The following is a 26,851-nucleotide window of genomic DNA, read 5'->3' as shown; positions in this document are numbered from 1 at the left end:
GAATTATTCAAAGGGTACCAGATTGTCAATGTTTAAAAAATTTGGCTTGAGTTAAAACCATAAAAAAAAAATTGAAGGGAGGTTTTGGCACCCGCAGGCAAATAGATTTTAGAAATTGGAAAAATTGGAAAAAAATTTAGAAAAAACTATTCAAAATATTTAGTTCATTAATGAAGGATTAATCGTGGGGCACCAAGTTATCAATTTTCAAGTCAATACAAACTAGAGTTACAGTACTAAAAAAAAAAAAATTGAAGGGAGGTGTGGGCGCCCGCAGGCAAATAGATTTTAGTAATCAATAAAATAAAATTACAGTAGATACACACATTATGAAGTTCAAACTAAAATGTCCCGAAACTTAAACCGAAAAAACTATTTAAAATATTTAGTTCATTAGAGAATTATTCAAAGGGTACCAGATTGTCAATGTTTAAAAAATTTGACTTAAGTTAAAATCATAAAAAAAAAATTGAAGGGAGGTGTTGGCGCTCGCAGGCATATAGATTTTAGAAAACAAAAAAAAAATTTGGAAAAAAATTTACAGTACAAACACACATTACGAAGTTCAAACTAAAATGTCCCGAAACTTAAACAGAAAAAACTTTTTAAAATATTTAGTTCATTAAAGAATTATTCAAAGGGTACCAGATTGTCAATGTTTAAAAAATTTGGCTTGAGTTAAAACCATAAAAAAAAAATTGAAGGGAGGTGTTGGCGCCCGCAGGCAAATAGATTTTAGAAATTGGAAAAATTGGAAAAAAATTTAGAAAAAACTATTCAAAATATTTAGTTCATTAAAGAAGGATTAATCGTGGGGCACCAAGTTATCAATTTTCAAGTCAATACAAACTAGAGTTACAGTACTAAAAAAAAAAAAATTGAAGGGAGGTGTTGGTGCCCGCAGGCAAATAGATTTTAGAAAACAAAAAGAAATTGGAAAAAAATTTACAGTAGAAACACACATTACGAAGTTCAAACTAAAATGTCCCGAAACTTAAACAGAAAAAACTTTTCAAAATATTTAGTTCATTAAAGAATTATTCGAAGGTTAACAGATTGTCAATGTTTAAAAATTTGGGTAGAGTGAAAATCATAAAAAAAAAATTGAAGGGAGGTGTTGGCGCCCGCAGGCATATAGATTTTAGAAAACAAAAAAAAAATTTGGAAAAAAATTTAGAAAAAACTATTCAAAATATTTAGTTCATTAAAGAAGGATTATTCGTGGGGCACCAAGTTTTCAATTTTCAAGTCAATACAAACTAGAGTTACAGTACTAAAAAAAAAAAAATTGAAGGGAGGTGTGGCGCCCGCAGGCAAATAGATTTTAGAAAACAAAAAAAAAATTTCGAAAAAAATTTACAGTAGAAACACACATTACGAAGTTCAAACTAAAATGTCCCGAAACTTAAACAGAAAAAACTTTTCAAAATATTTAGTTCATTAAAGAATTATTCGAAGGGTACCAGATTGTCAATGTTTAAAAATTTGGGTAGAGTGAAAATCATTAAAAAAAATTGAAGGGAGGTGTTGGCGCCCGCAGGCATATAGATTTTAGAAAACAAAAAAAAAATTTCGAAAAAAATTTAGAAAAAACTATTCAAAATATTTAGTTCATTAAAGAAGGATTAATCGTGGGGCACCAAGTTATCAATTTTCAAGTCAATACAAACTAGAGTTACAGTACTAAAAAAAAAAATTGAAGGGAGGTGTGGCGCCCGCAGGCAAATAGATTTTAGAAATCAAAAAAAAAAATTACAGTAGATACACACATTACGAAGTTCAAACTAAAATGTCCTGAAACTTAAACCGAAAAAACTATTTAAAATATTTAGTTCATTAGAAAATTATTCAAAGGGTACCAGATTGTCAATGTTTAAAAAATTTGACTTAAGTTAAAATCATAAAAAAAAAATTGAAGGGAGGTGTTGGCGCCCGCAGGCAAATAGATTTTAGAAAACAAAAAAAAAATTGGAAAAAAATTTACAGTAGAAACACACATTACGAAGTTCAAACTAAAATGTCCCGAAACTTAAACAGAAAAAACTTTTCAAAATATTTAGTTCATTAAAGAATTATTCAAAGGGTACCAGATTGTCAATGTTAAAAATTTGGGTAGAGTGAAAATCATAAAAAAAAAATTGAAGGGAGGTGTAGCGCCCGCAGGCAAATAGATTTTAGAAAACAAAAAAAAAAATTGGAAAAAAATTTAGAAAAAACTATTCAAATTATTTTGTTCATTAAACAATTTTCAAGTCAATACAAACTAGAGTTACAGTACTAATAAAAAAAATTGAAGGGAGGTGTGGGCGCCCACAGGCAAATAGATTTTAGAAAACAAAAAAAAAATTGGAAAAAAATTTACAGTAGAAACACACATAACAAAGTTCAAACTAAAATGTCCCGAAACTTAAAAAAAAAAAAAATTGGAAAAAAATTTACTTTAGAAACACACATTCCGAAGTAATTGTTGAAAAACATTTTAAATGTTTAAAAAATTTGGCTACAATGAAAATCATAAAAAAAAATTGAAGAGAGGTGTTGGTGCCCGCAGGCAAATGAATTTTAGAAAACAAAAAATAAAAATGTGGAATAAATTTTACTTTAGGAACACGCTTTAGGAGTACACGGGTACTCAGCGTACTCCCAGGTATAGCCGGTTAATCTTAAAAAATATTTATAGATAAAAATCTACTAGAGTTCAATGAATTGAAAAAAAAATTGTTTGAGAAATCTGGGTGAAATAACACTTAACAAAAGAATACGCTGGAAGCTAAATACTGCAATACATATTAACTACAATCCAAAAACTAAGTATTGTTTACATTATAATAATACGAACAGTTATTATGATCGGAGGTGTATCACCGTAATACATGTATAAGAAAATGTATAAAAACGAATGTAATTTATAAAGGATGCAAAAAAATTAAATGAGAAAAAGGTCCTGCACGGACTCTACTATTAGATTGTAATTTATGAAGGACATAAAATAATGTTTAATTTAAAATAATATTGTGTTTGGCTGGGTCTACAGTCAATATTAAATTACAAACTATAAAGTCTAAATGCAAATAAAAACATAGTTTTAGTCTTTGTAAATATGTGCGGAAAAAAATTAGATTTAGTACAATGTAAAAAAATGTGGAAAGGAAACCCTGAGAATTCTTTGAAAATAGGATATTAAAACACAAAACCATATATTAAATTAAAACTATTGATTTTATACATTTTTTATTTACAATAGGTAAAGTAAGCATTGAAAACCTTATAAAATCCTAATAAAATTATATTTTGTTATATTTTAAAATACTTTTATAATTTGTTGTGTTAAAAAAATCATTATTTAATGTTGGCTGTATTTAAGTTTTTAATAACTATACTGGTACAACTCTAGCTGACAGTCTTTAAGACCGTGTTAAAAACTATAATAATTAGTTAACGTCTAATTTACTGTCCTATCCTAACCTAACCTAACATAACCAAATTAATAATATTTAAATATTTTCTTTCATTGTTATGCTTATAATATCGAATACCATTATAGTTTGTAGGAAAAGATCATCGCAAAGCTCATGACCAGTGATTGTAGTCGTCTATCATTACCATAGCTTCAACTAACCGTAGGTTTACCTAACTAACCTTCTTATGACTTATTAGGACACATTGAATGAAAAGATCCTGATTTGCCGGTTGCTGAACTTAAGTGTTTGATTATCAAGTTGATCCTTAGATTGTTGACACCTTAATCCATGCTATGGATGAAGCCCATAGATATGGATAGTCCACGCCTATTTTAAATACATTTCAGGCCGCGTTCCCGGAGGGAAGGCAATTGAGGCTCCTTTATATTGATAGTCGATACTCGACTTGGCCTCAATTGTTCCCCTCGAAGATCAGACCGCTGATAAGACTATTATGTCCTATCCATTATGTTATATCTTTATTATCTATGATGGAGCCATACCCAGCTCACTCGTGTAAACAATTTGAAGCACATAAAAGCGATCAACGAATCTCTGTCCATCTTGTAATGATAAAAAACAGAGTGCCCAATTTTAAGTGGAGCACTCTAGTTTTCATCATTACCAGCTATCCATCGACCGCCGCCCAGAAATACGGATTCCCCGACGGAACGCAACCGCCGCCCGTAACTACAGATGGCGCTATCCGAACGCGCTCCACCCGCGGGAAAAACTGAGATTTCCTTATGAAAATAACAAATTACAAGGACAAAAAGTACATATTCATAATCAGTGCATTTCAAACTATAAGATGGATACTATCGAACACTTCAAACCTGTAGCTGCATCACAAAACACAGAGAAGTGTCACACGATATTCCAATTGGGACCGGCAAGCATTGTACTACATAAATACAGGCCGCCGACCGCCGTATCATCATTGCAAACCCTACCCACTATCATGGGTAGGCCAACAATTTTAAATAACCACCCTCACCAACTTTCGTCCTACTAGTAGAGGCAAAACCCTGGTATAGTTAACGGCATAACCTTCAAAGCAAAGCAAAGCGTATCATCATCATTCTCCCCGCTGAGAAAAAGCGAATAGTGAGCCGGACGGTATTTTAATACCGCCACGAACGGACATTCTACAGTTTGTCCCGGCATATACCCTCCACCACCGCCGCAGTGAGTCGCGAGGTATATATTGTCGTTACGCGTCCACCGTTACTGAGCGCCGCCGTCCGAGCCGAGTCAGCCAGTTCCATCCGACCAACGTACGACCACCAACGGAACAGATTGTAAAAGGTCCAACACCGTTTGCCGTTTTTTTTTTATCAGCATACAGACATCCGAGCCAAGTCACACTGCTGAAGCCGCCCAGCTGTTCACGCCGGTAATAATTATATTACCGTGCTACTGATCCCGTCATAATGAACACCCGACCAAAAACCGTGAGTTTTATGTTCACGCCTTCCCCCCCCACCCATGTTTTATGTGATCCTTTATTAAACTATTTTATCTGTACACTCGTAAGAGTATAATTAATTAATTCAAAATAAATACTGTACAACAAATTATTAAAATTGTGTCTGTATGAAAAATAATAAGTTTTTGAGAATAAACGCAACAACAATTCAACCAAAAACACCCTGCGTTTAATTTTCATTACAATCTCATATCTCGACCTTCATATTCTCTATGCAAAAAGTAAATTTAAGACAAATTTGTAAATCAATGCACAGTCTCTCTATTGTACTAATATTTGTGATTTCATTAATTTTCAGTATTTTGTATAGTTAGTAATGATTAGTAAACCTAACCTACTGAGGCAATCTTGAGGCATTTCCTTTTAGGAAATTAATTAAATCTTCAAACATAACTCTTAATTCAAGAGTTTGTAACTAATACAATCATAATATAATATGAGTATAGTACATTTCGTAATATTTTTTTATAATATTTACTGTTAGTGAAATATTAAGTTTGTATTTCTAATATAATATATGTTATGGTATTTATGGACGACACTTGCACCATGGCCCCTCGATATACTAATGTGGCGACCCGGCACATCTCTTTTAGATAAATGATTAAATACTTAATCAAGTCTTCCAATTTACTAAACATTTATGTTTTGTAGATGATTTGAAGAAAAATTTAAAATTGAAGAGAGACTGTGTGAATTAACAAAATTTGTGGTATGAAATGTTTATTTGAACACCTGTTATAATGTATTATATTGAACTTAAGTTAATTTTTTATAATGTACTATAGTAAACATTTGATCATTTATTACAATATACGTATATTATACATAGATTTCAAGTATGATTTTTTTAATTTTTTTTTTTGATAGTTACCTACCTACTACAATACAAGACACTTTATTTTTATATTTTGAAGCAATATATATTTTGGATTATTTAGATCTATATAAACTAAATTTCAGACCCATAGTTTAGTATTTAAAGTTTGTATGATCAAAGTCGTGGAACCAAATTTTATCAGACTCTACTAGAATGTTGTAGTTAAATTAAACTATAATAAGTATGCGGAATAACAGTACCTAACCTTCTATTATAATTTGTTATGAATATAATATTTTAAGTAATAACTCAAATTTAGCACTTTTACGGTACTTAATACATTTTCCTAATATTTTAACAGAAATTATGGAGCTAAAAATATAGAAATACCTATATTATGTCACGGTCCATAGTTGATAGTTTTGTTTCATTTATAATAATAATGCTTTTTAATATACTTTTTCATAAATTAATATTTATTACAGTTGGCTTTTATGATTTGTTTGAACTATTAGTACGTATTTTTTTGGGGAGATCCCTATTATTACAACACCGTTACCAATATGCGTTTTTTTCTGGTTAGTTAATATAATTGCATGTTTTCATGATTTCTTCGTATTTATGCTTATTTTCTTAAAATGTTTTTATATTTTCGGTTCATCCGTTACCTACCTACATACCTACCTACCAAGTGTGTAAATAAAGAATTTTTCGTGTAAACCAATTTGAATTATTATTTATTAATTTAAAAAAATTTAAATAAAAACGTTTTCATTCAGTATTTTTTTGAATATTTTTGAATATTTCAGTGCATATATTTGCCTGTTTTTAGTGCATACATGCAGGCAAATATTTAACACTTTTTCATTGCATTAAATTCACATCCATGCTAATTACTTTTGTCCAATCATAATACCTACCACAATTAATGTTAAATGTCAAATTGTCAACAATCAACTGCTTCTTCAACTTGATAACACTTAAGAGGACCAGTGGCGTATTTACGGGGGGGGGATATGGGGGATAGATCCCCCTTGGCCTTTTTTTTTTTTAGTCTGTTCCCATAAACCTTAATATACCTACTAGTATGCAAACCGCAACTGTAATTACCTGTAATCAGTAATCACAAATCACAACTAACGATGTATGAAATCTGATATTATTATAATTAATGAGGACTGAGGAGTGAATATAGGCAAAATTATACACAATCTCTTATCTCAGTGGAACAAAATATGATAACGTTTGTCCCTGATTTGTATCCACAGTGTCATGTATTCTATTATTAGATCATAAACAAATGTACGATATTTTGATAATATGATCTAATATACCTAACCTATAGTAGGTAATATTCTATTACACAGTAATTGTTTATGATAATCATTAATCTATGCATACTATTCGGTGTTCTGTTTATACTTCATTGCTCAAATGATAATAAATTGAGTATTAAAACAACTATTAAGAAATATTATATTAATTCGTGATTGAAAGTGATATTTTATGGTCAAATTTACTTTTATTTATATACGGTATTTAATTTTTCAATATAATTTACCTACTTTTTTCAATGACATCAAAAAAGAATACCTTGTTATCATTTTTCACAAGCAATAAAAAAATTCGAAGAGAAAATGAAAATAACGAGACTGAAGTAAGTGCTAATTTTTGTGAAATTTGAAATGTAAATTCAAGTTTTTGTGATATTTAGGTGAACTCACCAGTAAGAAAAATTACAGAAGTAAACAAGTCTGCATGTACCACAAATTCTTTAGAAAGTTTTAGTGAGGCATCGAATTCACGATTACAGCAAGTAATTAATTATTTCATTGAATATATAAAAAGTTAATTGTTCAAATTTCAAGTTTGTTTACTTTGTTATTCTTAAAAAAAAACTAAATTAGTTATGCTTATATAGGTTTATATGCTTTTATGATCAGTGGTCACAGCTTATAAATTTATAACTCACTTAAATAGATCTCTTAAATTATTTAGGCATTATATTATTTATATTATATATTATTATATATTTATTAGCTTCAAATAGCATGTTTTACTTGACATATGGAAACAAATACAATTTAATAATTTGGCTTAAAAATTGTTTAATATATTCTAGTTATTATTGTGGCATTAATATAATAATATGTTTCAATTATTTATTAAAGGATGATTTTATTTGTGAAAATAATCAAACGCTCGGCAATGCTAATGACATAGGTTATTTTGTAGAATGTTTATCTTTAACAGATGCTGATAAAAAGCTTGTAAGTTACATACTAGTTGATAAATTATTTCAATACTTAACACATTAATATTTATTGAATTAGTATTTTTTTTAAATTATGCATATTTATTTTTATTTAATGTCTATATTTTAAATTTAATTTTATAATATTTATTAAAACTAATTAGTTTGTTATTTAAAATGATATTTATTCAAGGTGCTAACTAATCTATGGGTACCAGATGTTGAATATAAATTCCCATTGCTTGCAAAAAATGAAAAACGTGGCTTAAGATTTCAGCATAAATGGCTAAAAGAATTTAATTGGCTGGCGTATTCAAATGTCAAAAATGGGACATTCTGTAAATACTGTGTACTGTTTGCAAAAAATGGTGGTGTTGGAAGCCAGCCTTTGGGTAGCCTTGTTACTGTTGCTTTCAGCAACTGGAAGAAGGCAAAAGAGGTTTGATAATTTAAATGATTTATTCCAGAGACATTTGCTAAAATATTTAATACATTTTTTTTTAGACTTTTCGGGCTCGTGGAAATTTGAAATATCATACATTGTCTGTTCTAGACTCTGAACACTTTTTAAAATAATAGAAAAAAAGGAACTGTCTATAATAGAACGCATAGATAATAATAGGTAGGTAATATTAAATGCATAATATGATAACCCTTACTTTAAAGTTTAAATTTTTGAAGTACATTGATTCTGTGAATTTGTTTAGAATGGTACAAATTGAAGAAAATAGAAGTAAAATAGGACCAATTATTGAGTGTATAATTCTATGTGGTAAAGAAAAGTTGGCTTTGAGAGGACATAGAGATTTTGGTGATATCTTAGTAGATGGTAAGCATAAATATAGAAACTAAAAACTAAATTGTATAAACTTTTACCATTTAATAATAATAATACTTAAGTATAATTAAACTGAATTATCAATGTCATATAACTATTGGACAATAATGCTCCAGTCATGCTAATTATGGATTTACAATTATTATTGTAAAAAACATGTTATTATTGTTTGCAACTTTTAACTTTTATTTTTTAGATGATTCAAGGCAAGGCCATTTCCGTGGTATTCTCAAGTACAGAGCAAAAGGAGATGAATTTTTGCGTAATGTTCTTGAGGGTTCAGGGAAACGTAATAAATATACGAGTCCAATTATACAAAATGAAATAATTCAGTCATGTAACACAATTTTACTAAGGAAACTAGTTAATGTGATTAATAAATCTAAATGTTTCTCTGTTCTGGCTGATGAAACAACCGACATATCGACTAAAGAGCAACTCAGTATATGTGTTTGATATATTGATAAAAACAATAAGTTGCATGAGAACTTTTTACGATTTTTTGAAATTGATAGCTTGACTGGTTATGACTTGGCTAACTCAATATTAAATGGTAATTGTAAATAACACATTTATGATTTATTTATTTATTCACTTTATTTATTTATATTATTTAATTACATTTTTTTGTTGGTAGGCTTAAACAGATGTGGAATTGATTGCAATTATTTATATGGCCAAGGCTATGATGGGGCCAGTAATATGGCTGGTCGATTTAAAGAGGAGTACAGACTATTGTGAAATCCAAATACCCCAACGCTATATAATATGTACATTGTGCAGCACATTCGCTGAATTTAGCTGTTTCAACAGCTAGTGGCATAAAACCTATCAGAAATTGTTTGGGGGTGATCGAAAAAGTTTATAATTTTTTCAATACCCCTAAAAGAAATTCTGTTCTTTTAAATACCATTGAGAATTCAAATAATGCACCCCAAGTAAAACAACTCAAACGGCTTTTTGCTACTCGTTGGATTCAACGTTATGATTCTGTAAATGATTTTTCTGAACTATTTTCATTTGTTCTCAATGCGTTAGACATTATATCTGATTGGAAAGAATCAACAGATGTTGAAATGCTTCAGAAAGCGTTAAAAGATTCAGAGTTTATGATTTCTTTGATTGTTATAAAGGTTCAGATAATATCTATTTTATATACATTTAGGTACATATATTGTGTTATTTTTAAATTTTGTTTTAGGTATTATTTTCTTATGGACTTCCGCTGTGTAAACAATTGCAAAAAGTTCAAATTGATTTGAAAAAGACAATACTCATAGTAGAAAATGTAATAGCTACTTTAAAATGTATCAGAGAAAATAATGAAATAGAATTCAAAATTATCTATAATAATGTCAAAGTAATCTTTTCTACTGTTTAATATTTAAAATAATATTTATGATGTACCTACATCATAAATATACCCCCAAATATTTATTAATATATTACAGAAAATGGCAGATGATGTTGGAATTGAATTGCTAGAGAAAAGAATTTCTTCTAAACAAACACATAGAGCTAATCCAAATTTGCAAAATCATTCTACCGAACAATACTATCGTGTAACAGTATTTTTACCATATATTGATTACTTTATATCACAACTTACTGAGCGTTTTATAAATCATAAAAGTATTTTTGAAGGTATAAACTAGTTATTACATATTTTATATTATATTTTCAAAAAAAAATCTCTATTGACATTATATTATTATAAATTATAATATAAGTACAAATACTGAATAGCTATATAAATAACTAATTTGCCAAAGTATTTTATTATTTGATATTTACTGTTATAGGGTTCGATTGCATTTTTAAAACCCAGCCATTGCCACTAGAGATAAATGGCCGAGAACAATTTAATAAGCTTGTGAACATATATTCACCCGTTGTAGATAAATTCAATAGCATAGCCGAATTCAATATGTGGAAAACAAAACTATTTACAGATTATATCATTCTTAGTTCAGGATTACAGGCATTAGAAATTTGTGATAAAGAATTTTATCCCAACATTTACATGTTGATAAAAATATTTTGTACGCTTCCAGTGTCAACAACAACTCCTGAACGATCATTCTCTAATTTAAAAAGAATTAAAACTTATCTCAGGAATAGTATGAATGAAGTAAATTTGCAGATTTTAAATTATGATATATTATTGAAAGTATTTATAAAATTGTGTATTTCATTGTTATTATAGACTAGACTGAATGGATTGGCTCTATTAGCATGTCATACAGAAACAAAGATTACACCAGATGAAGTCATTGATGAATTGTCTCTGAAAAATAGAAGACTGGAGTTTGTTTTGTAAAATCACTGCAAATAAATGGCTATATGTGCCTATGTGTTATATATACCTATGTAGATAATAGATATCAATGATCAATATAATTATATGATATTTTACATTTTTACAGAACAAATTATTAATTAGCTAAATATTTTATAAATTTATTTCATTGTGTTGATTATTATAAATCTATATTAAGCTATTAATATATTTTTTATTCATTAGATTATTATGTTAAACTTAAAATGCTATTCATTGATTAATATTGTCTTTTAAAATACCTATACTTGATTAGTGATTAAAAATTAGGGATTAGCAAAAAAAAGTCTTGCATGACTGGTTTCTTTGAAAATGTATTTCTAATTTCTATATCCCCCCCCTCAAGAAAATCCTAAATACGCCACTGAAGAGGATGTCAGATTTTTAGCGCACCATTTATTTCTCTCTCTGACCCACGCACAATCATTTTAGTGTTTTCTTAATCGTACATTTGGTATGCTACGCGTGGGTCAAAGATGGAAAACAAATAGTGCGCTGACATCCCAACCAGCAACAAGTTTACACGAGTGAGCTGGGTATGGCTCCATCATAGATAATAAAGATATGGATAGGACATAATGGTCTTATTATCGGTCTTCGAGGGGAACAATTGAGGCCAAATAAAGTATACCTATATCGAGTATCGACTATCAATATAAAGGAGCCTCAATTGCCTTCTCCTCCGGGAACGCGGCCTGAAATGTATTTAACATAGGCGTGGACTATCCATGGTGTCAACAATCAAAGGATCAACTTGATAATCAAACAATTAAGTTTGGCAACCTGCAACTCAGGATCTTTTTATTCAAAGTGTCCTAATGAGTCATAAGAAGGTTAGTTAAATAAACCTATGGTTAGTTGAAGCTATGGTGATGATAGACGACTACCATCACTGGTCGTGAGCTTTGTGATGATCTTTTCCTACTAACCATCAAGGTATTCGATATTGTAAACATAACGGGAGGCCGTATTAATCCGGAAAATAAATGGGCGGAACGTATAAATTCCGGACCGTATAAATCCGGAACGTATATCGCCGGAATCCAAAAGTGAAAAACCGTATTTGGCCGGAACGTATACCTCCGGAATTAAAAAAAATACTAAACCGTATTTTCCCGGAACGTATTTATCCGGACTGTATAATTCCGGAACGTATATTGCCGGAATCCAAAAGTTAAAAACCGTATTTGGCCGGAACGTATACCTCCGGAATTAAAAAAATCTAATAAACCGTATTTAACCGGAACGTATTTATCCGGACCGTATATTTACGGAAAGTATTGTAAATTGCCTATTTGAAACCCCTGAAAAAGAAAGTTGAGAACTTTATTGCTAGATCTTTATTGCCAGTGTTCATTTTTATTTATTACAAAGATAATATGTGATCATAATTTGGTCATATTATATTATAATAAATTTTGTATAAATAAAAATAAATAATACCCATAATACAATATATTTTTTATTATTCTATTAGTGGTCAATGGAGCGATGAATATGAATTTACTTTACAAAAATGTCAGTTTTTTATTTAAATCTGTTTGTAATTAAAATTATTTCTCTGTAACTTAGGTTAGGTATCTACCAAAAAGTTAGACAGTCTTCACTCAGAATAATTTCTTGTCGTGTGCTTTAAATTTAACACATCCATTACAGTAAAGCTGTTAAATACTTGACGAATTTTTATAATCATTGGATATTTAAAAAAACAACTTTTTTTAAAACATTTAGTACCTTCACAGAGTTGAATTAAATAATAATTAAAACGTATGTCGTATGATCACTCCAGGATGAACGCGTAATTTGTTTTTAAGAAAGTAAACTTTCGAACATTGTGGACCATTCAGTACGCTTCAGAACTATATAATTTGGAGCTTAAAAATAAGATGCAGATACATTAACAAATTACCATATTACATACCATATTATGAGAGCTCGATGGATATTTTTTCAAATAGTTTAAACAGGCAATCTGTTTAATTCATTAATTTATGAAGTTCCTGTTTAATTGGCACATGCAGTTAATTTTTTCAACAATATATATTATTTATTTATTAAATCATCATAACCATTAACCATTACATTGATATAATATAATATATAATATATTATATGATGTTATAATAAAATAGGATGATGTAGTCAAAAAATGCATAGTATCATAAGTACCTACAACAATTGTATATTTATATTATTATTTATTAATAACCAAAAGGGTTTTATATTCATTTTAATTGTATCTTAAATAGGTATAAATAAATTCTTATTGATAGGTATTGCATTAAATAAAAACAATCCAGTTTAGTTATTTTGATGGTTCAAAAAATAGTAGAAAATTGTAATATATTTTAAAATATTAAACATGTATAATAGCTAACTATGTATTATTAGCTTGGGACTTTAAATTTTTAAAGCCTTAATGGCTAATACTTAGGTACATATTATTATTATTATAACGTCTTATCATGTTAATATTCGTATAATAACAATTAATACATTATATTTTAATTTTCCACTATTCCTAAATACCTAATTAACAGGACAACAACGCGCGTTTTTTAACGAAACGTATAGTTCCGGAAAGTATATGCCCGATAATAACTGATCGAAAATACTGATTGCAACACAGACATGTCATATTATTATTGTGTACTGCAACTTGAATAAAAATATGAAAAAAAATAATATTATAGGTGATAAACTATTCTTAATTGAAGGGGTCAATGGACAAAGGTGTTAACTAACATTTTTCCAAAAATGCATTTTATTGCACGAATAAAGGTGTTATAATGTTATAAACATTTTATAACAATTTGATAAGGTTTTATTTAGTGGTTACCATGACGAAATAATACTTCGTCATGGATGCTAGTGATAACTGAACAACGATCAAAAATTCAAAAATTCAAATCAACGACGAACTTTTTATATTCACTATTATTTCTAAATAAATGAATGCGTATTACTAGTTACTATGTTGCTATCAATTTTAAAAGTTTTTTTTTTTGCGTGATTTCTAACTTTGCTTTTGATTAGATATACGTGAGTATTGTCTCATTCTCATGGTAATATAATAAGTAATTATAAATAAAAAAATGTCATTTTTGTGATCAGCACATGGAAATGCTAGAAGATGTTGGCTGTTTTCCAAGAAAAAATCAACAGTTTCTTGAAATACTTCATAGCTATCACAACATTTTTCAATTAATTTGTATGTCATATTGTGTAGTTTTGTTTGATGAACAATTAAATATTTTAAAACTAATAGAAAAGTTTAATTTAAGAAAATTCTTTGAAAAGTGACTTCTTCCATTCGACATAATGGGCATCTTGTTGGTGCTGGAAGGGATGTAATGCAATTGTTGCAAACCCATGCATGACCACAAGGAATAACAATATGCTGTTGAATATTTGCTGCTCTTGCATTCAAACATACTATGCACGTTGACACTTGTGGAGCTATTGGCAGTTGTGGTTCCTGAATTGGCTGTACAACAGCAGCAGCTTCCACTTCTGGCTCAGAATTTGGATCTACCTCATTGATCCAATTTATATGTCGAGATATATATCTTGATGTGGTATACGAAGTCAATTGCATGAACTGCCACATACTTATGATCCCAGCATCGTATTGGCTTGTGGCATTTTTAAGTCTTTTGGATTGTAATAAATATTTTGCCTTCAGACTCCTAGTAGGTTGAAGATTATTTTCAAGCTGCCTCATTATAACATGGTAATTATTAAATAAATTACTCAAATTACCTATAAGAAAAATGTTATAAGTAAATTTCAGAAACATAAATTATCAGAAGATGCATACTTATTTGTTTGGTAATACATTAGATAATATAAATTATATTATAAAATATTTATCACAATCCATACATATATATAATTAGTATTTTCAGTTTACAAACGTTAAAAATAACTTTTAAAACAAGTAGTATTTAATTAATCATATTGATTTGTTTACTTAAAAATATCCATAGATTGGGATGAGTCACTGAAAATTTTAATCTTAATTTATTGTGGAAACTTTCAATATTATTGTTTGTACGCCTAGGAAGTCCATGAACTGAAATTATCTGAGTTCCCACACGGCGCAACCAATACCTATAGTTAACACAGGTATAAATATATAATAAATAAGTATTATTTATGGTATTCAAATATTCAACTGTACAATACAAACATTACAAACCAAGTATTTACTTAATAAGCTACTATAAGTAATTAGGTTTAGGGTATAGTGTACAGATATTCACCTTTAAATGAATCTAAATATAAGTTATAAAAGTCACTGTGATAGTAAAATACAAAATATACATAACAGTTTCAAGTTACTACTAAAAATTTCTTTTGAATTATTAAAAAAAAAAAAAAAATACAGTTGATATACTTTGTTTAAATATCGAATTTCGTTAAAATTTGAACTTCAAATGTGTATAAAAAAAATGTATTTTCCTATACATATTTATTAGATTTTTGAATTTCAATCAGAACTACTTATTACTGTACTTTTTAACCAAAAACTAAATTTATACTACCTAAACAAAAAAAAAAATGCTAATAAAAAAAAAATTTTAATATCTACAAATAGCAAAAAAAACCTTTTAAATATTTATAAAAAAATACTATGCATTTTTACTTTTAACGACCTAATTCCCAAAGTACCAATTAGATCCAATTTTCTTCTAGAAAACACCTTTAAATACTGAGTTAAAGTAGAACATCAAAATATTTTACTGCTCCAAAAAATTATGACAAAGAAAAAAAACATAAAACCATTGTACATTAATAGTTTTACAACAATCCAATATGTATTGATTTTTAAATATTAACAACTAATTACCTCTCATAATAGTCAAATAAATTATGCATCGCTACTCCATGGTTGATTGCATACATTTTAATTAATTGAAATGCTCTTTCTATATCCTGATATGGAAGCAGTGGAAGGCCAAATAAAAGGTTTAAGCTTTGCAGTGCAAATTGATTAGTATTTACAAGCCTATAGTATCCTTTACTTTTCATATTTTTAAAAACTGCCTAAAAAGATTTAAATATAAATAACTTAAGTATACTAATCATTAAGCAAAATTATAATAAAAATAAAAATTTGTATTTTTTAGGTAGGTACTTGATTATGGTGGAACCAACAACCAGATGTTCGAGCTTCAGGGAAATATGATTGTAGAACATCTCTAAGTGTAGATTCATAATCACTTATGATAATCTTTGGAGAAATGTTTGCTAAAAGATTATCTTTAACATATCGAAATACACTGTCATATGAATTCCTAGACTTTGATTCCATTAGTGCGAATATAATTGGTATTGACTATAGATAAATAAATAAATGAATGAACATCAATATAATAAAAACAATTGTAAGTTAAATTTTTGTTTTAGGTATAATATACTTACATAATTTTGTATCATAGCATGTACGCTCAATAATTGATAGCCCATGTTTACTGGAACCACTTTAAAAGTAGCGTCTACATGAAGCTCCTCAATTCCAGTACCACAAAAACTTTGTGACAAAACTGGACATGCAAATATCAGGCTAGTTTTACCATCAAGGTCACGAATACAGCTCCTAAATATCGTAATGTCACAACAATTGAATCTTTGAAGATGCCCATTATCAAATAAGGATGCTAGTTCCTGAAGGTTCCCAGGCAATCTAGGCATTACTGACCTACGGGCCAAACGCATTAAAGATTCAGCTGTAGGCTATGGATATAAGCTAGCTGCTATTGGATGCCTAAATCAATAAATAAGTATAAGCAATTATAATTAATTTTTCAATAATAAAACTTCTAAAATTTACCTTAAGCACTCTTCGTCGTAAATTTCTTTTAATAAAATATTTTCAGCAGCAGCTCTTCTTTTTAGTACTGCTTTTAAAGCATCTATTAACTGAGGGGTATCATCTTCACGCTCATGATTAGAGTGAGACCTCATCACTATAATTGTTCCGTCGGCCATCTTTTTCATGGTTCCAGGACTAAAGTGCATGGTACTTTTGCTACATTTGTAATAACTATTGAATAACAATATACAATATTTATGAACTACAAGAATTCATATAAGCTATATTTTCTAATAATTAAAAATTTAAAGCAAAAAAAAAATTTGTAAAATATAATATAGTATTAGGTACCTATTATGTATTTCAAAATAATAAAAAGGATCGAGAGTTAAAAAATAAAAGTATTAACAGTCAATCCACACACATTTAAGCACACCAAAGGATAATTTAATTTAAAATATCAATTTTATGATATCATATTATACACAATATATTTTGTTATATTTAAAATTATTTAATTATATAATAATTAGATTTTAGATTCTAAGCGGAACAATGAATGTATTGATTTTACAATGGAGTGATATTTATTTAATTTTTTTGTGTTTGTTTGGATAATCTGTAGTAGAAAAATAGATTCGATTAGGGGCGGCGCTTACGTTATTCATGAAAAAGTGCGGCATTTTTAAAGGAAATTTATATTAAATTCAGAATCACGCTAGCCGTCGTCGTCGCATCGGCCGGTTCCCCCACTCAATTTCGTGTATGCAGCTCGAGGCCTAGGTGGGAGCAAATGACGACGAGTGTCTGCGGTCGGCGGGTCATAACCATCTATATTGTATAAATCACAACAAAAACCCTTCGTAAACTTCGTGCAAAAATGACTAAGTAAAAAAAAAATATTAGATCATTAAGCACTATAAAGATGTGATATCAATTAATGCTAAGTATATTGAATTTAAGTAAACGTATTTTGTTTCAATAATTTATTTACTTGGCGAGGAATTATTTCTGAAAAAAAAATTTTGATTAATATAAATATTAATAATAATATTATTAAAATAATCATAAATATCTAACGCAGCAATGCTATTATAAGGTGATAAACTCTACAAATTTGAAATTAAAAATCACCTTACAATAAAAATTACCACAATCTCGTTGCTCTAAAAACATTTTATAATTAGTTGCATTGCTTTCAGTTCTAGTAACATATAATAATAAAAATGTAATATTAAAAATAATTTACCGCCCAAAGCACTAGCTTAAAGTGTTTACTGGGAAATACGGCACTGGCCATTTAATTATTTTGTTCATCACACTTTGTTAATTCCTCGCCAAGTAAATAAATTATTGAAACAAAATACGTTTACTTAAATTCAATATACTTAGCATTAATTCATTATATCACATCTTTATAGTGCTTAATGATCTAATATTTTTTTTCTTAGCCATTTTTACAAGAAGTTTACGAAGGGTTTTTTTTTTGATTTATACAATATAGATTCACTCTAGTGTAAAACTTTCAAAGTTGGAAAACGAAGCATTATTTCAACTACCTACTTATCGTGTACACGGAAACAAATTTTATAAAAAAAACACATCCGCTCAGAATCTAATATAAAATAATATATAATGTATACATAAAATTATTTATAAAAAAATGTAATAGTTATAATGTGTATTAGCTTAATGAACTATGGTTAAAAAAAAATCGGTATATATTATATATATAGTATATTTTTATTATAATATGATGTGTGATTAGGTACTTACGTGATTCCATTTTTTTTACCATTATTGTCATATCGGTATCCATCATGGTTCATTGTAAAAGTGTGTATATATTTGAGCAGATATAATAAATATAATATTATAAATTTTGAATATTATAATTTATAATATTCAAAATTTTAAACTACCAACATTAATCCTCCTTGAAGTCTTGATGAAGAATGACAAATTTCAAAACTCAAAAATAAGAAATATAATAAATAACTATATACCCGTATTGATATATATAAATTAATTATATATATAAGAGGTATAAGTAAATATTATAACTGATTTAAAATTGTTATAAAAACAAAACAAAAGAGTCTAGACATTATGCTTACTTACCTTTATAGACCTACAATTGTACGGGTTACGTGGGATTAAATATTATATTATTATTTCCAAGGATCCGCTATTTCAAATTAATAAATGATACCCATTCTAGGTAACTGTTACATTAAATGTGTCTAGACTAATTAATAATAATAAATAAAATAAAATAATATAACTTAACACAAATTATTAGTTTTAATTTTTACCTTGTCTAAAGGTACCTAATACGTTTTGCCTTGCGCTATCACGATCTTGTCTTCTTGGTTTATTTCGACAACACTACGTTGCGATCGACAAATTTATAATTTATGCTACATATTTGCATTGTTCTAAATTATAGTTTTTAATAAAAATAAACGACCATGGTACCTACAGTATAAAAGTTTTTTTTTTACCAATGTAACTGGTATCGTCAAGTATTAAATAGAACCTAAAAATAATTATCTGTTTTAATTTGTTTAATTTTTAAACACATTTACTTTACTATATGTACTTCTTGTTATTTTTTTAGTTGACATAATATATGTATTTTAACTAAATAAAATAAATTTAAGAATGAAGATCATAAAACATTTATATAATAATATATAACAAAAAGTTACGTTACTTTGGGATCTTAGGGTGTTATTAGACCTGAAACAAGACAATTTTTTTTCTTATAGGCAATAAGTACTTGCATCTCATTTTTAGTTCAAATTCATCTCAAATTTAATTCTAAGTGCTCTTTTAACAAAATCGCGTTTTGGGAAAACAATATTTTTTGAAATTTTTCGCCGTTAACTTACAAGCGAAGGCTGTAAACTAGAATATTGTTCCAACGTTAACACGTCCTGAGCAGGTCTGTGTACCTACATACAATGGTATATCATGATTCATGCATGATTTATGTATGATTATATGTACATTCATAAAAAAACTGGAGTTTGTAGGGTACACGCCATGTGCCATTACATTTTGCAGAAAACATTGCATTATACAATTTCATTGTGTGTATAAAATATAATATTATAGGTAAAAGTTATAATAGTCACCAAAAATAATGTTTTTGAGTTATAATGAAATAAAAAATATCATTAATATTCATTTAAACATCTAATTTTCTCCAAGTTTCAACTTAAAATAACTATAAAAAAATCTGTGCTTATATATTTTTTTAGATTTTTTAGTTACAATATTACCCACTTATGAGATATCTCGTTTTAAATTTCCAAGCATTAAAAATTAAACATCTTATACATTTTGAACCGAAAAATGATTTGCAAATGTTCGTGATATTGAGATTGACTAATTTTGTAGAAATCTGAACTTAAAATCTTCATTGTTTATCTTCATAACAACTATTATGAAGAACCTTGTATTAATTGTTCAAGATTTTAGATTTCATTGATCAATAATAAGAAAAAAAAGTTTTCAACATTTAAATTGCCTATTATGAACATTTTATCATGTAGGTAGTAGGTATAGACAGCCTCTCCCGGCCCGTTATCAGTTTGGTACCGAAAATGGTTGAAAAATACCGAGTTTATTTTTTAAATCAAATATTTTGTAGTTTTGTACATTGCCAGGGCGATTTTTTTCAACCTTAAAAAGTTAAAAGTTGAAAAGTTATCTAAGATCAACAATGAATGAAGTAATGTATTTTAGGAAATATTTTTATAAAAGTTATAAGTTATAACATAACTATATCAAATTCTCTGAGCGGAGCTATGAAGCTAGTGGTTTTACAATGATGTTTATTTATTTTATTTTTTTTATCCTGTATACAAAATTTCTACTAGAAGGAGTGCTTTGATTTCAATATGTAGTATCTTATCTTTTAGCAAATTGGATCAAGGCGGTACTTTAGGGACGTCATTTTTTGATTTTCTCAATAGTTATTTAATGACACGGAAAAACCACCGACAAATTACAAAAAACCGCTAAAATTGGGATTTTAATTTCTAACGCTTTGTTTATCACCATAAAAACGAATAAAAAAATAAATATATTTCAATATAAAATATCCAGACTGACAAATCATCTCCGCTCAGAATCGTTTTTCTTATACAATGATAATATTATATCATTGAATTCAAGTTGTATGTGTTCTTTATTAATATTTACCTATTTGATAAGCATTACTTATAAAAGTGTCTAAACCATATACAATTTTACAATACTAGTTATATTATTATATAGTATTTTTGAAAATATAAGTTGCTTTAGTTCGATCAAAATTAAACCGATTTTAAAATTGTGTTTTATCCATATTTAAATCTACATAACAGATTTTAAACGTTTTAAAAATATATTTTTTTTAGACATTGGGAAAAGGAGGCTATTATTCATACGATACACATACAAAAAAAACTGTACTAGAATATCTATATATTATCGAATTAGAGTAACTGACTTTCCAATTATTAAATATACCGTAGATGTATAATAATTGTATACCTAACTATTTTTATTTTTATTTTGTATCTATTTAAACATAAAAAGTACCAATATATTTTTTACCAAAACCATTGTCAAACCATTTATTTATTTATTTATTTATTTATCTCATAATTATAACACCATGTTCATAAGTTTGGACTTTGGATTCTAGTATTGTTATAGTTATGAATTAATTTTATTCGCACTTACACGAAAAGTAAAACTACATATTATGTAAAAAACATTTTTTAATTTTTTTTTTTTTTGTGTAAAGGGGCCTATTGAAAATTATTGTCGTGGGAGTCCAATATTAGCCAGCCGACACTGGGTACAGACGATTATAAATTATAATATTTTATTTTAATTATTTGGTGACAATTTTAAGTACCTATCTATGTTCAGTTGGTTTTCTTGTTGTGTTAATGCACATATTATATCATATAAAAATGTTGTTAAAATTAAAAGTTTCTACGGTGGAGCGGTTATTCATTTTTGAGTACGACAGAAAAATGATTTTGTCGATAACTGGTTTTGTGTAGAAACTACCTTTTTTTCTTAATTTTTTTTCGTTTTCATGGCGCTTTGAAACTACTGGGAATTTTTTACTTTTGAGTTTTGAGCCAACAAAGTAATGACTAGATTCACTTTCCTATTAGAAAAAATGCTGAAGTATACAATCACATAATTTTTGCTGTCCTAATAGGTGATGGTAGACACAAAATAAAAATAAAATATAAAAGCACAAATCGTTGTAAAATCAATACATTGGGCCGCGGTGTGTGTGACGGTAAATGGACATTTCCCTCCCCCCCCCCGACTGTTTTCGGTTTAGTAGGACATCCCCCCCTATATTTTTGATGCGGACATTTTTCTCCAATTTTTTTTAATTAATTATTGACTAATAATATTGAATTTAACAATATAATATTATTTATTATTTAATATGAAATTTTTTTTTTAAATAAAATATAAAATATATAAAATAGTTTTTATTTTCATAAATGTAATAGATTATAAATGTATATGTTTGATTAACTGAACTACTTACTTGAAACAATAAAAATTTAAAAAATAATAAGTAATTTATTAATTAATAATTTATTATATTTATGAAAATATTTGAAATTAGGCATAAATATATTTATACTAAATAATAATATTATATTTTTAAATAGTAAACTTTTAAAAAAAGGGGGGAATGTCCTACTACACCGAAACAGTACCGGGGGGGGGGGGGGGGGAGAATGTCCGCGATTCGTGTGTGACATGGTGTGAGTTTAATTATTATGTACGTCGAAAGCAATCGGAGTATACGACAATACTCAGTGGTGTTTTGGAGGGTATACGCGGGTATACGACGTATACCCGTGAACCAACTTGGTGATTTAGCATATACCCTATAAAAGTAACGCCAATACGCACGTATACGCTCGTATACCTACTTCATAAACAGAAAAAAATCCATAGGCATAGTTTATTTTTAGAAAATTTGTTATTGGTAGGTTAATAATAAAATTGATAATTTATTATTATTTATAGCTATCGATTATCATCTAGCTATATTCATTAGGTATCAAATTATAATAATATATCTACAAGCGGCCGTTGATGTTTCTATACAAGAATATACTAGATAGTGTGGCGAGTGCTATTGGAAAAATCAACTTGGCCTGAGGACCCAGATATTCGATATGGAGAAGATGATATTAAATACTTATGTAAAAGATTTTCACTGGACCAAGATGAAGCTATTAGTGGTATGAGAAAAATTATTTACGACCAAACTATTGATCCTAAAAACGTGATGTCTGCATTCTACATCTTTCTTAAAACATTTCCGTGTTCAACCGCAGAATGTGAAAGAGGATTCAGTGTTATGAATAACATTTGTACGGATCTTCGTTCACGGTTAACCATAAATAATATTTCTAATTTAATGTTCATAAACATAAATGGACCTCCTCTAAGTGATTGAAATCCTGAAGATTATGTGAAAAGTTGGCTATTCAATCATAAGTGTGCAGAAGACACTAGGACCAAAATAGCAAAAAATAACACAGACAAAGGTGAGGGCAAAGTTGTCAAAAAGAGTCTATGGCAAATTTTGTAAATTAATTAGTGTTCAAGTTTTGATTTAATGTTAAGTACCTACTATATAAGCATCATATTTTATTTGTTAATTGTTACTTATTTAAAAAAAGAAAGTTATTTTTATTATTTTTTATTAAAATACTATTAAATTTTGTTAAACTTTTTCCACTCACTAATACAATTTTTTTTTATATATAAGCCTAATACACTTTCAAATAAAACTAGTTTGAAAAAAAAAATTATATTTTTTATTCCTTATTATTATGTATAGGTTCTGTTAAAGTTTTATATTTTATATTTTTTGCAGTTACCTATTTGACTATTACATGATTATGCTTTTATTTTACAATTATATTAATATTTTTTGCCTTTAAAATCGGGCAATTATTGAATTTTCCATAGAAACTTTAAATACTTAGATAAATCAAGAAACAATATGGACATATGGCATAAAATTAATATACATTTTTTTTTGATATAAAAGCTTATACTCGTGAACATGAGATCTAAAAAAAACTTGAATATTCGCGAGCGAAGCGAGCGTCGTTTTAAGTGATAAAATCTGATATGTTTTGATCCCAATAAATACACGATAGTCATTGTCATAAATTCTTCCGCGTATACCCTCCAGTTTTTTTACCAAAACACCACTGACAATACTTAATTACGTAATTACAAATATGTTTACAAAACAAGTTTTAAACAACTTGTTTTAAACATGTTTAAAACATAAATTCAAAACATTTATTTTGAATATTTCGTTAATTATTTAAAACGAATAAAACGTAATATGTTTAAAACAGTGTAACTCCAAGTAATATTGAGTTTTTTTTGTTTTGAACCGTTTAAAAATATATACTGTTTGAACTGCTTGAAACTCAAACAATTTTTTTTGTTTAAAAACCATTTTGAACAGAAAAAAACAGTTCAAAACAAACAATTTTTTTAACATAAAAATACACCAACTGATTATTAATTGTAATCTGGTGTTATGCAAGGGGTTTAATATAGGCAATTTACAACACTTTCCGGACAAATACGTTCCGGGCAAATACGGTCCGGATGAATACGGTTTTTACCTTTTAAGAGTCCGGGCAAATACGTTCCGGTCATATACGTTCCGGAAGAATACGGTTTATACTTTTTGGATTCCGTCGAAATACGGTCCGGATAAATACGTTCCGGAATTATACGGTCCGGACATATACTTTCCGGAACTATACGTTCCGTTAAAATACGGTTTATATTTTTTGGATTCCGTCGAAATACGGTCCGGATAAATACATTCCGGAATTATACGGTCCGGACATATACTTTCCGGATTATTATAGCCCCCCAACATAACAATGAAAGAAAATATTTATCAACTGATTACGTTACGTATTACCTACGTATTGTTAACATAACTATTCTACCTTTACACTTTTTCTTCCCCCGTCTCACACAGCTATATACAGGTTCAGCCACTCTCATTCCACTCCTCCATATGATCGGTATTCTGTCTATCCATCTCTTCTTCAGTCTTCTCGCCCCTCATTTCCCCCCTAAATTAACTTCTATAGCCACTCTCACTATCTCTTATCATACAGTGACCGAACCACCTAAACCTATTCTCTCTTGTTTTCACTACAATATGTACACTACCCTTAATTAATTAATTTCTTATTCTATCCTCTTTTGTACCTTAACACTTAACTTATTATTCTCATATCTGCTACCCTCACTCCACTTACCTACCCTAACCTTACATTTCTTTTTCATCTTTCCCTTTCATACACCAAACATTCTGAAATCCTGTTGACCCATTTCCTTATCTTCGCCATATCACACACTTCCTAATTCCTATTCACTCAGTCTCTAGTTACCTACAAGTCATCGTACTTGATTATCGGTGAAAATATTTAAATATCATTGAGCGAATTCCCTACTCGAAAGAATTGCTTAAAAAAATATCATACCTCACCAATTTTCTAATTTTGAACACGACTTTATCGATAGCCCGAATAGCGTTATACCAGTATAGTTACAATACAAATATTGAAAATTTTCGGGCAATACATCCCCTGATCAATTAACTATAATAAAAAAAAACCTACTGAGAAATAAGAAAATACATACCCCGTGACGGAATCAAAATCTGCTACGGAACTTAGTCTTCGAAGCACTGAAACGTTCACACATTTCAATCTGCTATGATATAATATTATTCCCAGTTTGAAAATTTTCACTGACGAATACCATTTCTGAAATAACACGCATCTTATGCAGTAAAATGTTCAACAATATTCCAATGACCTATTCGTTACAGTCTATAGATATTATATAAACCTACCAATAAATACCTAATATTAATTTTTATTACACAGAGTTTGTATTTTTAAATGTTGTATTCAAGGATTTATAATTTTTATTTTTATACCTAACAAAAATTACATTTATTCACAAGTCAGTTATCAACTAGAACTCGACTACGAGTAAGACAGCGTTTGGATTCTTCGGACTGGCGAATAATTTATTATTATTATACATTGCGCCTTTGGTAGGTAGTAAACGTATATGCTTCTACGTTACTGAGTTAACAGATTTTCCGTGACAATAAAAATTTAATTCAAGTCTAAAAAGTAAGTAAATGTAAGCCCCAAAATAATATGAAAATAAACTAACACAACAATCGCTTAAAAATTAATTTAATTCAAATAATGAGATGAACCTTATTAGACCATTTAAATTTTCCAGAACAAGCCCCCAGTTGGTCGCATGCCAATTTTAACCATAACTATAGACCATAAGTTTATAGACATTCTATAATGCATTATCCTGCCGGTGGCCCTAGACACTGTTGGGGAAATAATATTTCTTTAGTAATTAAATTACGATACGAATTATAAGTTACGTAGGTACTTGTCCAATACTCGACTACCAGAATTTAAATTAAAGAATGTGATATACCTAGGTAACCTATCGATCGATTCTAAAACAGAAACTTAACCTAGGTACAAATAATATCATAATATCAAATAGTGAAATGTGAAAATTTGAAGAAAATTTCCTATAGGTATATCCCGTAAAACCCCCAAAATAAAACGTACGTTTGAGGTGTTCTCTTAAAACCCAAATGTTTAATACCCGTATCCGTATGCGTCGAAAATGTATGTTTCACATTTAACGAAAACTAAAACTATCGTGACGGAACGGAATTACGAAGAACGTATAAG

The 26,851-nt window shown here is 28.4% G+C and overlaps 3 protein-coding genes across 4 annotated transcripts; 2 read left to right on the top strand and 1 right to left on the bottom strand.

Annotated features, from left to right (window-relative positions):
* The first annotated feature begins 7,320 nt into the window (after nucleotides 1-7,320).
* LOC132944973 (uncharacterized) lies at nucleotides 7,321-9,804 on the top strand. The gene is made up of 8 exons (XM_061014553.1): nucleotides 7,321-7,427; nucleotides 7,485-7,586; nucleotides 7,942-8,040; nucleotides 8,218-8,463; nucleotides 8,529-8,646; nucleotides 8,732-8,853; nucleotides 9,059-9,415; nucleotides 9,500-9,804. Exons 1-5 carry the CDS (start codon nucleotides 7,344-7,346, stop codon nucleotides 8,598-8,600), a joined length of 603 nt encoding a protein of 200 aa, XP_060870536.1. The 5' UTR covers nucleotides 7,321-7,343; the 3' UTR covers nucleotides 8,601-8,646; nucleotides 8,732-8,853; nucleotides 9,059-9,415; nucleotides 9,500-9,804.
* Nucleotides 9,805-9,885: 81 nt separating this feature from the next.
* LOC132945866 (52 kDa repressor of the inhibitor of the protein kinase-like) lies at nucleotides 9,886-11,395 on the top strand. The gene is made up of 5 exons (XM_061015660.1): nucleotides 9,886-9,995; nucleotides 10,064-10,222; nucleotides 10,314-10,506; nucleotides 10,665-10,993; nucleotides 11,069-11,395. Exons 1-5 carry the CDS (start codon nucleotides 9,939-9,941, stop codon nucleotides 11,180-11,182), a joined length of 852 nt encoding a protein of 283 aa, XP_060871643.1. The 5' UTR covers nucleotides 9,886-9,938; the 3' UTR covers nucleotides 11,183-11,395.
* A 2,044-nt stretch (nucleotides 11,396-13,439) lies between these two features.
* Nucleotides 13,440-17,857, bottom strand: LOC132944972 (uncharacterized). 2 transcript variants are annotated; one of them, XM_061014551.1, is made up of 7 exons: nucleotides 17,370-17,857; nucleotides 17,037-17,249; nucleotides 16,628-16,970; nucleotides 16,341-16,541; nucleotides 16,053-16,249; nucleotides 15,174-15,313; nucleotides 13,440-14,962 (listed from the first exon to the last, which is right to left on the bottom strand). In XM_061014551.1, the coding sequence occupies exons 3-7, from the start codon at nucleotides 16,919-16,921 to the stop codon at nucleotides 14,475-14,477; spliced, it is 1,320 nt and encodes a 439-aa protein (XP_060870534.1). In that variant the 5' UTR covers nucleotides 16,922-16,970; nucleotides 17,037-17,249; nucleotides 17,370-17,857; the 3' UTR covers nucleotides 13,440-14,474. The 2 variants fall into 2 exon arrangements, with proteins under 2 accessions (XP_060870534.1, XP_060870535.1); XM_061014552.1 differs by having other exon boundaries at nucleotides 17,678-17,857.
* Between the last annotated feature and the right edge of the window lie 8,994 nt (nucleotides 17,858-26,851).

The sequence above is a fragment of the Metopolophium dirhodum genome, chromosome 5 (assembly GCF_019925205.1).
Source record: "Metopolophium dirhodum isolate CAU chromosome 5, ASM1992520v1, whole genome shotgun sequence".
In the NCBI taxonomy this organism is placed as follows: Eukaryota; Metazoa; Arthropoda; class Insecta; order Hemiptera; family Aphididae; genus Metopolophium; species Metopolophium dirhodum.
The sequence above is the reverse complement of the archived record's forward strand: the minus strand, read 5'-3'. Positions and strand labels throughout refer to the sequence as shown.

What these genes read in the sequence shown, in the direction of transcription:
- LOC132944973 (XM_061014553.1), top strand. Translation starts at nt 7,344, where the DNA reads ATGACATCAAAAAAGAATACCTTGTTATCATTTTTCACAAGCAATAAA. An exon ending in ATGAAAATAACGAGACTGAA is followed by an intron (nt 7,428 to 7,484) that starts GTAAGTGCTAAT and finishes TGTGATATTTAG; the next exon opens with GTGAACTCACCAGTAAGAAA. An exon ending in ACTGGAAGAAGGCAAAAGAG is followed by an intron (nt 8,464 to 8,528) that starts GTTTGATAATTT and finishes ATTTTTTTTTAG; the next exon opens with ACTTTTCGGGCTCGTGGAAA.
- LOC132945866 (XM_061015660.1), top strand. Translation starts at nt 9,939, where the DNA reads ATGCTTCAGAAAGCGTTAAAAGATTCAGAGTTTATGATTTCTTTGATT. An exon ending in TCATAAAAGTATTTTTGAAG is followed by an intron (nt 10,507 to 10,664) that starts GTATAAACTAGT and finishes TTACTGTTATAG; the next exon opens with GGTTCGATTGCATTTTTAAA. An exon ending in TCAGGAATAGTATGAATGAA is followed by an intron (nt 10,994 to 11,068) that starts GTAAATTTGCAG and finishes TTGTTATTATAG; the next exon opens with ACTAGACTGAATGGATTGGC.
- LOC132944972 (XM_061014551.1), bottom strand. Translation starts at nt 16,921, where the DNA reads ATGCGTTTGGCCCGTAGGTCAGTAATGCCTAGATTGCCTGGGAACCTT. An exon ending in ATGCTATGATACAAAATTAT is followed by an intron (nt 16,542 to 16,627) that starts GTAAGTATATTA and finishes ATTTATCTATAG; the next exon opens with TCAATACCAATTATATTCGC. An exon ending in GTTGGTTCCACCATAATCAA is followed by an intron (nt 16,250 to 16,340) that starts GTACCTACCTAA and finishes AAATCTTTTTAG; the next exon opens with GCAGTTTTTAAAAATATGAA.